The 18,135-nt window shown below is 38.5% G+C and overlaps 1 protein-coding gene across 1 annotated transcript in view; it reads right to left on the reverse strand.

The window, feature by feature from the left end:
• EDN3 (endothelin 3) overlaps positions 1-1,891 on the reverse strand; it is a 234,318-nt gene extending 232,427 nt beyond the window's left edge. The window contains exon 1 of the mRNA XM_073607549.1: positions 1,649-1,891. Within this exon, the coding sequence (XP_073463650.1) occupies positions 1,649-1,700 (52 nt within the window). The 5' untranslated portion in view covers positions 1,701-1,891. The remainder of the gene's footprint in view (positions 1-1,648) is intronic.
• Between the last annotated feature and the right edge of the window lie 16,244 nt (positions 1,892-18,135).

An 18,135-nucleotide genomic window follows, 5' to 3' on the forward strand; every position in this document is an offset into this window, starting at 1 on the left:
CAGTTTTTTTTTTCTTTTGGGATAAAAGTTTTGTATCAATAAATAACAGCTGATCATTGGTAAATGGTTTGTTTCAATCCTCTAACAGCTACATCTACAGGAAGGACAATAAGAAAAAAGCTAAGCACACCAACGCAGGATGGCACTGCGGATGTACAAAAATAACAAAGCGCCACATCCTAACATATTGAGAAATTGAGGAAAATTATAACTGGAAAAATTGACTTTATAGGCACCACTGATAATTTATCAGTGGTGCCTATAAAGTCAAAATTTTTCCAGTTATATTTTTCCTGAATTTCTCTACATCTACAGGACACCTTGTTCTGTTGAAAAACAGACTTACTGGCTGGATCACCTTAGAGGAAAGAAAGCCTACAAAAAGAAAACTGATGCAGCCTAAGAATTGGTAAGCTGCAAAAACATAAAAATGTTCACTTTTGGGTTCCATATCATGTAAAGCCATTACAGAACATATAAAGATGATTTACATAAATCTGATCTATGTGCCTAAAGAAAAAGGGGGGGGGATATAAAAAATAAATAAAACATTGGCCCTGACTTGTGTACGTGTTTGTTGGACTGCTCATAGATTGAATATTTTTTTAATCAATTGGATAAAAATTCTACAAGAAAAAAAACTGGTAATTTTATAAAATCATAAGGACGCTAAACAATCACTATGCAGAAGTCAAAGAAGTTTTCTGAAAATAACTAAAGCATTTGTGAAGTAGCAAACACGTCAACTAAAATATATATAATGACTCACGTCAATCCTTCAAACTGTGGTCATCTGCCAAGACAGACCTTCACCTCCTGTCAGAAACCCAGTTTGTCCTATAGGTTATTTTATGGTTATGAATGGGCCAACTTTGGCCAATTTGTCAGACTGGACACATAATAAATTTCATCTACGACAAGCAGAGGATGGTGGGAAGGAAAGGAGTCAGGAAGCTCTTCTGGAGCAGAGTGGATGACCACAGATTGGGGTTTCCTTTAACTGCGTCATAATGTTGTCACAATATAAACATCTTCAAAAATAATAAAAAATAAAATATTAATAATAATAATAATAATAATAATATTATGCATCATTAAATTACCAGCAAACTATCCGTTCCTTCATTTGATTGTATTCTGAGATGAGTGTCTCTGGCCCTGTTGAACAGTATTCATTGTTTGATGCTGGAATAGGCTTGATGAATATTTTTAACCCTCTATAAAACTTTAAAAAATTTCTACCTTGATTAAAAAATAAAAAAAGTTTAATGGAAGTACAAGCCAGACTGCTCTTACCTAAAACCCGATTTCCATTCACCCCAAACAACGTGATGGACAACCTGCTGCATGTACCCAAAAAAAAAAAAAAATTAATTAAATATAAAAAAGTGTAACAGCCAAACTTTCAAAATACAGGAAGCGAACCCTTTATAAAAATCAATAGGTCCCAGCACAGACCTTCTAGGCGGCATTCTGGGACCTGTAGTCAGACAGTAGATGGAGGACTAGACTAGCCTAGCCTGTTTCCATAAGGTCTCTGCAAATTTCAGACATGCTGGCACTTATAGTTCCCAGCATATTAACCTTCTACCTGGATTGTAGAGTGCCAAGCTGTCCTAGCTCACACACCTTTCCAGAGAGCACTTACCTGTGTTGGATGTGACCAGAAGCCCCAATAGGAGGAGTATTCTCTGCTCCATGAACGCAGGTGTGTGCAGGATACAAAGTATAATCCCAGCTCTGAAAGGTCCTGGATCAGATAATCCGTATCAAACAGCCTAGTCACCGGCTCAGTACCATTCCTGGCACAATGAGAGCTCCTTGCTGAATGCAGGACTTGTCAGAGGCACAGCGCAGACATCCTGCTGATCTGGAGTCATCGGTACAAGCTGATATACAGCTGGTGGAGGACAGGCGCCTCCCACAGGACGCCAGTACCACTACCACTCTGCAGTCCTGGCCAGGAATACCACATAGTGAATATTTTAGGACAGCTATAGACTATGCAAAAAAAAAAAAAAAAAACACATACACGTACCTTTACAGTACTTGGATTCTGGTTTTAACCCCCACCAGGAGGACTCACTGACACCTATGTGTGCATTACATGTACATCTTTATGTGCTGGGGCATGCTGCGTCAATGCAAGCCATTCATACTGAATGGACTAGAAATGCACCTCAACAAGAAAAAAAAATAAAAAATAATCACATCTGCATTATTTTTGTATGTTTAACAATGCAACACAGGCAGCTGCATATTACAATTTCAGCTTTTGCTGATGGTGTGCGGCTTTTCAATTCTAACCCTGCGCAGTCCTTACCCCGCATTATAAGCCTCATCTCCGGGTACTCTATAAACTGACAAGTCAGCAGCGCTTTTCCTATACCCAAAATTCAAACCCTCCAAGAGTCATGCGTTCCCATTTCAGTGGACCAAACCCTAGTCCTGGAAAATTAAAATTATCCCTGCACTGGGGCTTGGCCTATACTGCAAGGGTTAAGGTCTTGGTTTGTCTAGAGTGGGACATACTAAAAGGAATGACAGAATGGAATGCCCATAGACATTAACAGGGAGATGGAATGCCCATAGAGAATAATGGAACAAAGTGGAATGCCCATAGAGAATAATTGAAAAAAAAAAATTCAATTTGTGACAGACTCTTTAGACATATCATTTTTTTTTAAAAACCTACTTTTAAATATCAGTGGCCATATTTAATATTGAGATTAGGTGGGATTATTGTTGTTTTTTTATGGCATGACAGAAGGGGATGCCCATAGAGTATAATGGGAAGTAAAAATCTAAACTCATTTGCAGGCAAATCTGAGAGACATAGCAATTTCACCTTTCTCACAGCTGTTCCTCAAGTAGAATAGCAGATTGTAAGATTGAGATTATTTGGGATTACAGCTTTTTTCTATAGAATGACAGATAAATAATAGAAAGGAATGGCCATAGAGTATAATGGGAAGCAAGATGTGACCTGGAGTCAGAACCATTGCTCATATCAGATCAATCTTTAGCAGACATACTCTCTATGTCCAGTGTTGATGTCCAAATTTGACATTAAGCGGGATTATTATTGTTTTCTATGGAATGACAAACATATGACAGAATGGAATGCCCATAGAGTATAATGGGAAGTAAAATATAAACTCATTTGCAGGCAAATCTGAGAGACATAGCAATTTATCCTTTACCACAGCTGTTCCTCAAGTAGAGTAGCAGATTGTAAGATTGAGATTATTTGGGATTACAGCTGTTTTCTATGGAATGACAGATAAATAATAGAAAGGAATGCCCATAGAGTATAATGGGAAGCAAGATGTGATCTGGAGTCAGAACCATTGCTCATATCAGATCAATCTTTAGCAGACATACTCTTTATGTTCAGTGGTGATGTCCAAATTTCACACTAAGTGGGAATATTATTGTTTTCTATGGAATGACAAACATATGACAGAATGGAATGCCCATAGAGTATAATGGGAAGCAAAATGTGACCTGGAGTCAGAACCATTGCTCATATCAGATCAATCTTTAGCAGACATAATCTCTATGTTCAGCGATGATGTTCAAATTTGACATTAAGTGGGAATATTAATGTTTTCTATGGAATGACCAACATATGACAGAAGGGAATGCCCATAGAGTATAATGGGAAGTAAAATATAAACTCATTTGCAGGCAAATCTGAGAGACATAGCAACTTATCATTTACCACAGCTGTTCTTCAAGTAGAGTATCAGATTATAAGATTGAAATTTTTTGGGATTACAGCTGTTTTCTATGGAATGACAGATAAATAATAGAAAGGAATGCCCATAGATTATAATGGGAAGCAAGATGTGATCTGGAGTCAGAACTATTGGTCATATCAGATCAATCTTTAGCAGACATACTCTCTATGTTCAGTGGTGATGTCCAAATTTCACATTAAGTGGGAATATTATTGTTTTCTACGGAATGACAAACATATGACAGAATGGAATGCCCATAGAGTATAATGGGAAGCAAGATGTGACCTGGAGTCTGAACCATTGCTCATATCAGATCAATCTTTAGCAGACATGCTCTGGAGTCAGAACTATTGGTCATATCAGATCAATCTTTAGTGGTGATGTCCAAATCTGACATTAAGCGGGATTATTATTGTTTTCTATGGAATGACAAATTTGTGACAGAATGGAATGCCCATAGAGTATAATGGGAAGAAAAATATAAACTTGTTTGCAGGCAAATCTGAGAGACATAGCAACTTCACCTTTCCCATAGGTGTTCCTCAAGTAGAGTAGCAGATTCTAAAATTGAGATTATTTGGGATTACAGTTGTTTTCTATGGAATGACAGATAAATGATAAAAAGGAATGGCCATAGACTATAATGGGAAGTAAGATGTGACCCGGAGTCACAACCATTCAACATATCAAATACATTTTTAGCAGATATACTCTCCAAATTCAGTGGCAATATTTAAAATCAAGACAAATTGGGTTATAATTGTTTTCTAAGGAATGAATGAAGGAAATGCCCATAAAGTATAATATATATCAACTCTTTTGCAGGCAAACCTGAAAGATATAGCTATTTAAAAGGGACATATATTCCATCTGAGACAACAGCCTCATTTAAAGGCTTTGCCTTTATTTAAGACAGTTTTTTTTATACACGTGCTGTTTGATGAAGAACATGTTATGGTCGAAACTGTGCAGTCGCTGATCTCAGATTACCTGCAATGTATATGAATATTTCAATTAAAGAGAATATTGCAAAGATTGGGATTGCATCTTCAATTTTTTTGATGTGTGTTTTTTGCAAAATTGAGGAAGTCCCTATTGGATGCAATCTTAAAAGAAGTATTCTGGCTACACTGCATAAGTTTCACACCTTGATTTAACCCTTTAACAATCTCACTATTGCCAAATGATGGCTACAGCGTGGCTCGATAACTTAGGGAGGGCCTACTGTGATGTCCTCCCAGAATCGCAGGCGCACACACAGGAGTATCCATGACCGGACCCGGCGCATCATGGATCACGGCTGACAGCAGCCGTTTGTCACGTGATTGCTCCAACAAAAGACAGAGCAATCACTTGTAAACAAACCAGCGTCATGTCCGGTTTCTCTCTCCCCTCTCTGTACCGAGCGGCACAGTGTGAACGGAGAGGGGAGAGATCGGGTGCAGCAGTGCTGTGGGCTGGATCTTTAGTTCCCACAGCGCTGCTCTGTGCCCATTGCAGCATTCATCCACCCATCCATGCTCAGGCATCCCATCCACCCCCATCCATACTCAGCCATACCCAGCAATACCCAACCATACTCAGCCTTACTAAGCCATCCCATCCATACTCAGCCATACACAGCCCTAACCAGCCATACCCATTCATGCCCAGTCATCCCATCCATTCTCAGGCATCCACATTCATGGCTCAACCATGCTCAGTCATCCCTATCCATGGCTCATCCATCCCCATTCACGCTCATCCATGCCACATCAGTTCTTATCCATGCCACTACAGTGCCTCCCAAAAGTGTAATAGGTAGTCAAATTAGATTTGAAATGTATGCCCCTAGAACACCTGACAGTGCTCCCTGCATGTTGGGCCTCTGTATGTGGCCAGGCTGTGGAAAAGTCTCCCACATGTGGTATCGCCATACTCAGGAGGAGTAGGAGAATCTGTGGTGTTATTTTTGCTATGTGTTAGAAATATTGTATAAACGGACAACTTTGTTAAAAAAAATTTAAAAAATGCGTTTTCGTGTTCTTTCCAAATTTTCAAAAAAAAATGTCACGTTCAAAAGACTTATTATGCCTCTTAGAACATACTTTGGGGTGTTTTCTTTCAAAATTGGGGTTATTTTTGGGGCATTTCCATTGTCCTGGTGCTCCAGGGCCTTTAAAAGTGCATGAGGTAGTCAGGAAATTATGAGTAATTTATGCTCCTATAATGCCTAAAGGTGCTCCCTGCATGTTGGGCCTCTGTATGTGGTCACGCTGTGTAAAAGTCTCACACATGTGGTATCATCATACTTAGAAAGAGTAGCAGAATGTATTTTGGTGTGTGATTTGTGGTATGCATATGCTGTGTTTGATAAATAACATGTTAACAATGTAATTTTGTGAAAAAAGAACTGAAAAAAAAACAACTTGATTTTACAAAGAATTTTGGGAAAAAATTACAACTTCTAAAAACTCACCATGCCTTTTACTAAATATTTTGGACTGTCTATTTTCCAAAAATGGGTCATTTGGGGGGTATTGGTACTGTCTTGGCTTGTTAGGTTCTCAAGAAATGAGATAGGCCATCAGTACATTAGGTGTGATATATTTTTAGAGATTGGTACCATAGCTTGTGTACTCCATAACTTTCACACAGAACTAATTAAATACACCGATTAGGTTTATTTTTACCAAAGATATGCAGCAGTATAAATTTGTGCCAAAATTTATGAAGAAAAATTGCTATCAAAATTTTATAACAGAAACAAAAAAGATACATTTTTTTTAATGACGTGGGTGGTCCCCCTAAATTCCATACCAGACCCTTATCCGAGCATGCAACCTGGCAGGCCACAGGAAAAGAGGGGGGGACGAGAGAACGCCCCCCCCTCCTGAACCGTACCAGGACACATGCCCTCAACATTGGGAGGGTGCTTTGGGGTATGGAATTTAGGGGGACCCCCACGTCTTTTTTTTTTAAATTTTGGCCGGGGTTCCCCTTAATATCCATACCAGACCTGAAGGACCTGGTATGGAATTTAGGGGGACCCCCACCTCATTTTTTTTATTAAATTTTGTTTCGGGGTTCTCCTGTGGGGAATTCCCATGCCATTTTTATCAATGAACTTCTATGTGTATTGTCGGACCGGCAATGCATTAATAGCCGCGAGTAGTTTTAAATGACTTTTTTTCCTTTGAAATGTCATTTTGCTGTCAGACTGTTCTACACACGGGAAACATGCGCCCCTTTACAGGCATACTATAGACACCCCGCAGGTACGAAATTTAAAGGGATATTACACTTTTATTGTTTCACTTTAAGCATTATTAAAATCACTGCTCCCGAAAAAACGTCCGTTTTTAAAACTTTTTTTTGCATTGATCCATGTCCCCTGGGGGAGGACCCAGGTCCCCAAACACTTTTTATGACAATACCATGCATATAAGACTTTAAAATTAGCACTTTTGATTTCTCCCATAGACTTTTAAAGGGTGTTCCGCGGCATTCGAATTTGCCGCGAACACCCCAAATTGTTCGCTGTTCGGCGAACTTGCGAACAGCCGATATTCGAGTCGAACATGTGAGTATGTCTGCTAAAGATTGATCTGATATGACCAATGGTTCTGACTCCAGGTCACATCTTGCTTCCCATTATACTCTATGGGCATTCCATTCTGTCATATGTTTGTCATTTCATAGAAAACAATAATAATCCCACTGGACATAGAGAGTTTGTCTGCTAAAGATTGATCTGATATGACCAATGGTTCTGACTCCAGGTCACATCTTGCTTCCCATTATGCTCTATGGGCATTCCATTCTGTCATATGTTTGTCATTCCGTAGAAAACAGCTGTAATCCCAAATAATCTCAATCTTATAATCTGCTACTCTACTTGAAGAACAGCTGTGGTAAAGGATAAATTGCTATGTCTCTCAGATTTTCCTGCAAATGAGTTTAGATTTTACTTCCCATTATACTCTATGGGCATTCCCTTCTGTCATATGTTGGTCATTCCACAGAAAAAATTAATATTCCCACCTAATGTCAAATTTGAACATCATCACTGGACATAGAGAGTATGTCTGCTAAAGATTGATCTGATATGACCAATGGTTCTGATTCCAGGTCACATCTTGCTTCCCATTATACTCTATGGGCATTCCATTCTGTCATATGTTGGTCATTCCATAGAAAACATTAATGTTCCCAATTAATGTCAAATTTGAACATCATCACTGAACATAGAGAGTATGTCTGCTAAAAATTGATCTGATATGACCAATGGTTCTGACTCCAGGTCACATCGTTCTTCCCATTGTAATCTATGGGCATTCCTTTCTATTATTCATCTGTCATTCCATAGAAAACAGATGTAATCCCAAAAAATTTCAATCTTATAATCTGATACTCTACTTGAAGAACAGCTGTGGTAAAGGATAAATTGCTATGTCTCTCAGATTTGCCTGCAAATGAGTTTAGATTTTACTTACCATTATACTCTATGGCATTCCCTTCTGTCATATGTTGGTCATTCCATAGAAAACATTAATATTTCCACTTAATGTCAAATTTAAACATCATCACTGAACATAGAGAGTATGTCTGCTAAAGATTTATCTGATATGAGCAATGGTTCTGACTCCATGTCACATCTTGCTTCACATTATACTCTATGGGCATTCCATTCTGTCATCTGTTTGTCATTCCATAGAAAACAATAATAATCCCACTTAATGTCAAATTTGAACATCAACACTGGACATAGAGAGTATGTCTGCTAAAGATTGATCTGATATGACCAATGGTTCTGACTGCAGGTCACATCTTGCTTCCCATTATACTCTATGGGCATTCCATTCTGTCATATGTTTGTCATTCCATAGAAAACAATAATAATCCCACTTAATGTGAAATTTGGACATCACCACTGAACATAGAGAGTATGTCTGCTAAAGATTGATCTGATATGACCAATTGTTCTTTCTCCAGATCGCATCTTGCTTCCCATTATACTTTATGGACATTCCATTCTGTCATATGTTTGTCATTCCATAGAAAACAATAATAATCCCGCTTAATGTGGAATTTGGACATCGCCACTGAACATAGAGAGTATGTCTGCTAAAGATTGATCTGATATGGCCAATGGTTCTGACTCCAGATCACATCTTGCTTCCCATTATACTCTATGGGCATTCAATTCTGTCATGTGTTTGTCATTCCATAGAAAACATTAATATTCCCACTTAATGTCAAATTTTAACATCATCACTGAACATAGAGAGTATGTCTGCTAAAAATTGATCTGATATGCGCAATGGTTCTGACTCCAGGTCACATCTTGCTTCCTATTATACTCTATGGGCATTCCATTCTGTCATATGTTTATCATTCCATAGAAAACAGCTGTAATCCCAAATAATCTCAATCGTATAATCTGCTACTTTACTTGAAGAACAGCTGTGGTAAAGGATAAATTGCTATGTCTCTCAGATTTGCCTGCAAATGAGTTTAAATTTTACTTCCCATTATACTCTATGGGAATTCCATTCTGTCATATGTTTGTCATTCCATAGAAAACAATAATAACCCCGCTTAATGTGGAATTTGGACATCACCACTGAACATAGAGAGTATGTCTGCTAAAGATTGATCTGATATGACCATTGGTTCTGACTCCAGATCACATCTTGCTTCCCATTATACTCTATGGGCATTCCATTCTGTCATATGTTTGTCATTCCATAGAAAACAATAATAATCCCACTTATTATGAAATTTGGACATCACCACTGAACATAGAGAGTATGTCTGCTAAAGATTGATCTGATATGCGCAATGGTTCTGACTCCAGGTCACATCTTGCTTCCCATTATAATCTATGGGCATTCCTTTCTATTATTTATCTGTCATTCCATAGAAAACAGCTGTAGTCCCAAATAATCTCAATCGTATAATCTGCTACTTTACTTGAAGAACAGCTGTGGTAAAGGATAAATTGCTATGTCTCTCAGATTTGCCTGCAAATGAGTTTAAATTTTACTTCCCATTATACTCTATGGGAATTCCATTCTGTCATATGTTTGTCATTCCATAGAAAACAATAATAACCCCACTTAATGTGGAATTTGGACATCACCACTGAACATAGAGAGTATGTCTGCTAAGGATTGATCTGATATGACCAATGGTTCTGACTCCAGGTCACATCTTGCTTCCCATTATACTCTATGGGCATTCCATTCTGTCATATGTTTGTCATTCCATAGAAAACATTAATATTCCCACTTAATGTCAAATTTTAACATCATCACTGAACATAGAGAGTATGTCTGCTAAAAATTGATCTGATATGAGCAATGGTTCTGACTCCAGGTCACATCTTGCTTCCCATTATACTCTATGGGCGATCCATTCTGTCATATGTTTGTCATTCCATAGAAAACAATAATAATCCCACTTATTATGATATTTGGACATCACCACTGAACATAGAGAGTATGTCTGCTAAAGATTGATCTGACATGACCAATGGTTCTGACTCCAGGTCACATCTTGCTTCCCATTATAATCTATGGGCATTCCTTTCTATTATTTATCTGTCATTCCATAGAAAACAGCTGTAATCCCAAAAAATCTCAATCTTATAATCTGATACTCTATTTGAAGAACAGCCGTGGTAAAGGATAAATTGCTATGTCTCTCAGATTTGCCTGCAAATGAGTTTAGATTTTACTTCCCATTATACTCTATGGGCATTCCATTCTGTCATATGTTGGTCATTCCATAGAAAACATTAATATTCCCACTTAATGTCAAATTTAAACATCATCACTGAACATAGAGAGTATGTCTGCTAAAGATTTATCTGATATGACCAATGGTTCTGACTCCAGGTCACATCTTGCTTCCCATTATACTCTATGGGCATTCCATTCTGTCATATGTTTGTCGTTCCATAGAAAACAATAATAATCCCGCTTAATGTCAAATTTGAACATCACCACTGAACATAGAGAGTATGTCTGCTAAAGATTGATCTGATATGACCAATGGTTCTGACTCCAGGTCACATCTTGCTTCCCATTATACTCTATGGGCATTCCATTCTGTCATATGTTTGTCATTCCGTAGAAAACAGCGGTGATCCCAAATAATCTCAATCTTATAATCTGCTACTCTACTTGAAGAACAGCTGTGGTAAAGGATAAATTGCTATGTCTCTCAGATTTTCCTGCAAATGAGTTTAGATTTTACTTCCCATTATACTCTATGGGCATTCCCTTCTGTCATATGTTGGTCATTCTATAGAAAACATTAATATTCCCACTTAATGTCAAATTTGAACATCATCACTGGACATAGAGAGTATGTCTGCTAAAGATTGATCTGATATGACCAATGGTTCTGACTCCAGGTCACATCTTGCTTCCCATTATACTCTATGGGCATTCCATTCTGTCATATGTTTGTCATTCCATAGAAAACAATAATAATCCTGCTTCATCTCAATTTTGAACATCATCACTGAACATAGAGAGTATGTCTGCTAAAGATTGATCTGATATGACCAATGGTTCTGACTCCAGGTCACATCTTGCTTCCCATTATACTCTATGGGCATTCCATTCTGTCAAATGTTTGTCATTCCGTAGAAAACAGCTGTAATCCCAAATAATCTCAATCTTATAATCTGTGCTGTGGTAAAGGATAAATTGCTATGTCTCTCAGATTTGCCTGCAAATGAGTTTAGATTTTACTTCCCATTATACTCTATGGGCATTCCATTCTGTCATATGTTTGTCATTCCATAGAAAACATTAATAATCCCACTTAATGTGAAATTTGGACATCACCACTGGACATAGAGAGTATGTCTGCTAAAGATTGATATGATATGACCAATAGTTCTGACTCAAGGTCACATCTTGCTTCCCATTATAATCTATGGGCATTCCAGCTGTAATCCCAAAAAATCTCAATCTTATAATCTGATACTCTACTTGAAGAACAGCTGTATTAAAGGATAAATTGCTATGTCTCTCAGATTTGCCTGCAAATGAGTTTAGATTTTACTTACCATTATACTCTATGGCATTCCCTTCTGTCATATGTTGGTCATTCCATAGAAAACATTAATATTTCCACTTAATGTCAAATTTAAACATCATCACTGAACATAGAGAGTATGTCTGCTAAAGATTTATCTGATATGAGCAATGGTTCTGACTCCATGTCACATCTTGCTTCACATTATACTCTATGGGCATTCCATTCTGTCATCTGTTTGTCATTCCATAGAAAACAATAATAATCCCACTTAATGTCAAATTTGAACATCAACACTGGACATAGAGAGTATGTCTGCTAAAGATTGATCTGATATGACCAATGGTTCTGACTGCAGGTCACATCTTGCTTCCCATTATACTCTATGGGCATTCCATTCTGTCATATGTTTGTCATTCCATAGAAAACAATAATAATCCCACTTAATGTGAAATTTGGACATCACCACTGAACATAGAGAGTATGTCTGCTAAAGATTGATCTGATATGACCAATTGTTCTTTCTCCAGATCGCATCTTGCTTCCCATTATACTTTATGGACATTCCATTCTGTCATATGTTTGTCATTCCATAGAAAACAATAATAATCCCGCTTAATGTGGAATTTGGACATCGCCACTGAACATAGAGAGTATGTCTGCTAAAGATTGATCTGATATGGCCAATGGTTCTGACTCCAGATCACATCTTGCTTCCCATTATACTCTATGGGCATTCAATTCTGTCATGTGTTTGTCATTCCATAGAAAACATTAATATTCCCACTTAATGTCAAATTTTAACATCATCACTGAACATAGAGAGTATGTCTGCTAAAAATTGATCTGATATGCGCAATGGTTCTGACTCCAGGTCACATCTTGCTTCCTATTATACTCTATGGGCATTCCATTCTGTCATATGTTTATCATTCCATAGAAAACAGCTGTAATCCCAAATAATCTCAATCGTATAATCTGCTACTTTACTTGAAGAACAGCTGTGGTAAAGGATAAATTGCTATGTCTCTCAGATTTGCCTGCAAATGAGTTTAAATTTTACTTCCCATTATACTCTATGGGAATTCCATTCTGTCATATGTTTGTCATTCCATAGAAAACAATAATAACCCCGCTTAATGTGGAATTTGGACATCACCACTGAACATAGAGAGTATGTCTGCTAAAGATTGATCTGATATGACCATTGGTTCTGACTCCAGATCACATCTTGCTTCCCATTATACTCTATGGGCATTCCATTCTGTCATATGTTTGTCATTCCATAGAAAACAATAATAATCCCACTTATTATGAAATTTGGACATCACCACTGAACATAGAGAGTATGTCTGCTAAAGATTGATCTGATATGCGCAATGGTTCTGACTCCAGGTCACATCTTGCTTCCCATTATAATCTATGGGCATTCCTTTCTATTATTTATCTGTCATTCCATAGAAAACAGCTGTAGTCCCAAATAATCTCAATCGTATAATCTGCTACTTTACTTGAAGAACAGCTGTGGTAAAGGATAAATTGCTATGTCTCTCAGATTTGCCTGCAAATGAGTTTAAATTTTACTTCCCATTATACTCTATGGGAATTCCATTCTGTCATATGTTTGTCATTCCATAGAAAACAATAATAACCCCACTTAATGTGGAATTTGGACATCACCACTGAACATAGAGAGTATGTCTGCTAAGGATTGATCTGATATGACCAATGGTTCTGACTCCAGGTCACATCTTGCTTCCCATTATACTCTATGGGCATTCCATTCTGTCATATGTTTGTCATTCCATAGAAAACATTAATATTCCCACTTAATGTCAAATTTTAACATCATCACTGAACATAGAGAGTATGTCTGCTAAAAATTGATCTGATATGAGCAATGGTTCTGACTCCAGGTCACATCTTGCTTCCCATTATACTCTATGGGCGATCCATTCTGTCATATGTTTGTCATTCCATAGAAAACAATAATAATCCCACTTATTATGATATTTGGACATCACCACTGAACATAGAGAGTATGTCTGCTAAAGATTGATCTGACATGACCAATGGTTCTGACTCCAGGTCACATCTTGCTTCCCATTATAATCTATGGGCATTCCTTTCTATTATTTATCTGTCATTCCATAGAAAACAGCTGTAATCCCAAAAAATCTCAATCTTATAATCTGATACTCTATTTGAAGAACAGCCGTGGTAAAGGATAAATTGCTATGTCTCTCAGATTTGCCTGCAAATGAGTTTAGATTTTACTTCCCATTATACTCTATGGGCATTCCATTCTGTCATATGTTGGTCATTCCATAGAAAACATTAATATTCCCACTTAATGTCAAATTTAAACATCATCACTGAACATAGAGAGTATGTCTGCTAAAGATTTATCTGATATGACCAATGGTTCTGACTCCAGGTCACATCTTGCTTCCCATTATACTCTATGGGCATTCCATTCTGTCATATGTTTGTCGTTCCATAGAAAACAATAATAATCCCGCTTAATGTCAAATTTGAACATCACCACTGAACATAGAGAGTATGTCTGCTAAAGATTGATCTGATATGACCAATGGTTCTGACTCCAGGTCACATCTTGCTTCCCATTATACTCTATGGGCATTCCATTCTGTCATATGTTTGTCATTCCGTAGAAAACAGCGGTGATCCCAAATAATCTCAATCTTATAATCTGCTACTCTACTTGAAGAACAGCTGTGGTAAAGGATAAATTGCTATGTCTCTCAGATTTTCCTGCAAATGAGTTTAGATTTTACTTCCCATTATACTCTATGGGCATTCCCTTCTGTCATATGTTGGTCATTCTATAGAAAACATTAATATTCCCACTTAATGTCAAATTTGAACATCATCACTGGACATAGAGAGTATGTCTGCTAAAGATTGATCTGATATGACCAATGGTTCTGACTCCAGGTCACATCTTGCTTCCCATTATACTCTATGGGCATTCCATTCTGTCATATGTTTGTCATTCCATAGAAAACAATAATAATCCTGCTTCATCTCAATTTTGAACATCATCACTGAACATAGAGAGTATGTCTGCTAAAGATTGATCTGATATGACCAATGGTTCTGACTCCAGGTCACATCTTGCTTCCCATTATACTCTATGGGCATTCCATTCTGTCAAATGTTTGTCATTCCGTAGAAAACAGCTGTAATCCCAAATAATCTCAATCTTATAATCTGTGCTGTGGTAAAGGATAAATTGCTATGTCTCTCAGATTTGCCTGCAAATGAGTTTAGATTTTACTTCCCATTATACTCTATGGGCATTCCATTCTGTCATATGTTTGTCATTCCATAGAAAACATTAATAATCCCACTTAATGTGAAATTTGGACATCACCACTGGACATAGAGAGTATGTCTGCTAAAGATTGATATGATATGACCAATAGTTCTGACTCAAGGTCACATCTTGCTTCCCATTATAATCTATGGGCATTCCAGCTGTAATCCCAAAAAATCTCAATCTTATAATCTGATACTCTACTTGAAGAACAGCTGTATTAAAGGATAAATTGCTATGCCTCTCAGATTTGCCTGCAAATGAGTTTAGATTTTACTTCTCATTATACTCTATGGGCATTCCTTTCTATTATTTATCTGTCAATCCATAGAAAACAGCTGTAATCCCAAATAATCTCAATCTTACAATCTGCTATTCTACTTGAGGAACAGCTGTGAGAAAGGTGGAATTGCTATGTCTCTCAGATTTGCCTGCAAATGAGTTTAGATTTTACTTCCCATTATACTCTATGGGCATTCCCTTCTGTCATTCACCTGTGTTATGCCATAAAAAACAACAATAATCCCACCTAATCTCAATATTAAACATGGCCACTGATGTTTAAAAGTAGGTTTTAAAAAAAGACATTGGTGATATGTCTAAAGAGTCTGTCAGAAATATAATTTTTTTTCCATTATTCTCTATGGGCATTCCACTTTGTTCCATTACTCTCTATGGGCATTCCATCTTCCTGTTAAAGTCTATGGGCATTCCATTCTGTCATTCCTTTTAGTATGTCCCGTCTAGAGTAGAAGAGTTCCCCCCCGGGCAGATGGCACTTTACGGTAGTGGATTGTTCCTCACTGCTATCACATTCAATGCAGGACTATGGATCCAGCTTTGATCTTGATGATGTCAGGACCCTGGACCACTGGAGTGTGGGAGGCAGAAGAAGTTATGAAGAGGAGTGGAGGAAATCTTTTTTGTTCCCTTAGACCGGGGGTCTCCAAACTTTCTAAAAAAAAAGGGCCAGTTTACTGTCCTTCAGACAGTAAACTGTGGCCTGTGGCCAATGGACCTAGAAAATGCCCTAGCATCAGTAGGGAGAGGAATATTGCCCCATTGGGGGGGGGGGGCAATAGTGCCCCATTGTTGGTTTCAGTTGCAGATTTTATGCACCACTGGTGCCTTATTATTGTTGTCAGTGGGAGGAACAGTCCCCCAAGGGCTGGAAGATGACAAGCAAAGGGCCACATGCAGCTTGGAAAGTACTGCCTTAGGGCCAGTTCACACTGGTCCAACACACGCTCCGACTTCCAGAGCACAAGTCACATGACATGTCAGAATCAATGGTTCCCTACGACAGCCATCTTAACTGGTCCGACTTGTGTTAGTCCGACTTTGAAAATGCCTACTGCACTACTTTGATCCAACTTGGGCACAATTTCAGCCCATTGATTTGAATGGAAGTCAGGATCATCATCCTAACTAATCTGACCTGTGGCATGCAACTTGTGCTCTGAGGATCTTGAGGGAGAAACGCATGCCAAAATTAAAAAAAAAAATTATGGCGTGTGGTCCCCCGCAAGACCCCTCGGTCTAGTATGGATTTTGAGGGGAAATCCCACGCCAAAAAAAAAAAAAATGTATATATGTATAAAACTTCATAGGGCCCCCCCCCCAAAATTCATACCAGACCCTTTGCCTCTGAGCATGCAGCCTGGCAGGCCAGGAAAGAGGGGGACGAGTGAGCGCCCCCCACCCTTTCTGGACCATACCAGGCTACATGCCCTCAACATGGAAGGGTGGGTGCTTTGGGGCACGTTGATGGGGACAAGGGCCTCTTCCCGACAACCCTGGACAGTGGTTGTGGGAGTCTGAGGGGCCAGGGGGCTTATCAGAATCTGGAAGCTCCCTTTAACAAGGGGGTCCCCAGATCCCGACCTCCTCCCACCCCATATGAATTTTAACAGCTAGATGACTGGGTCAGAGAAACTCCGCTCTCATGGGATGTTCCCGGTCCTCAGTGGCCAGGACCTACCAAAAGTGGTCCAAAAAAAAGAAAAAACGGTGAACCTGCAACAGGGTAATGGTTGGCCAAGGCTCATTGATGAATGTGGGGAGTGAAGGCTGGTCTGTATAGTCAAATCCAATAGAAGAAATGCTCAAATTGCTGAAAATGGTAATGCTGGTTGTTACAGAAAGGTGTCAGAGCACACAGTGCATCGCATTTTATTGTGTATGGGGCTGCGTAGCAGCAGACCAGTCTAGGGGCCCCGTGTCCACAGCCAAAAGTGCCTACATGAGCATCAGAACTAAACCAGAGCATGGCCTGGTCTGATGACTTCAAGAATTGTTTGAGGAACACAAAAAGTTTAGGGTGTTGACTTGGCTTCCATTTTCTCTAGATTTCAAACCAATCGAACATCTGTGGGATGTGCTGAAAAAACAAGTTTGATCCATGAATTCCCCACCTTGCAAATTACAGGATCTACTACTGATGGTTTGGTGCCAGATACCATTTCATACCTTCAGAGGTCTAGTGGAGTCTGTGCCTTGACGGCTTATGGTGGGTGGTCATAGTGTTGTGGCTAATTGGTATATATCTCCTTTGAAGTTGCACCACCTAGATCTTTCAGACTCACATTATCAAAATTTTGGGACCGTACATATCTCCTGAACTTTCTTCACTATTCCCCTGAGTGGCCATTCCTGAATATCTTAACACAGATGAGCAGAAAATTTCCCAAAAAAAAGGAACTAAACACCTACCTCTGCGGTTGACAGAATAGGATTCTTGTTACCTGGATTTCAGGTGTCAGAAGGGGTTGAGACTACAATGCAAAAGGAGACCTGGGAAAACATTATAAATACTCAGAACACAGGTATCAAACAACAACTAAATCTATGCTTTTAATTAATCACATGGTAGGCTCTGTACTATAGACTCTTCTAAACCTCACCGCACAATCAGTGCTCATTCTGGGGTGCGTAGGATGAGAGCCAGCACGCCAACGGCTATGGCAACCATGTCCTATTTGGATGAAGGATTTAAATGGTTTGATATCAGTAATGTTG

The sequence above is a fragment of the Aquarana catesbeiana genome, linkage group LG12, assembly GCF_042186555.1.
Source record: "Aquarana catesbeiana isolate 2022-GZ linkage group LG12, ASM4218655v1, whole genome shotgun sequence".
In the NCBI taxonomy this organism is placed as follows: domain Eukaryota; kingdom Metazoa; phylum Chordata; class Amphibia; order Anura; family Ranidae; genus Aquarana; species Aquarana catesbeiana.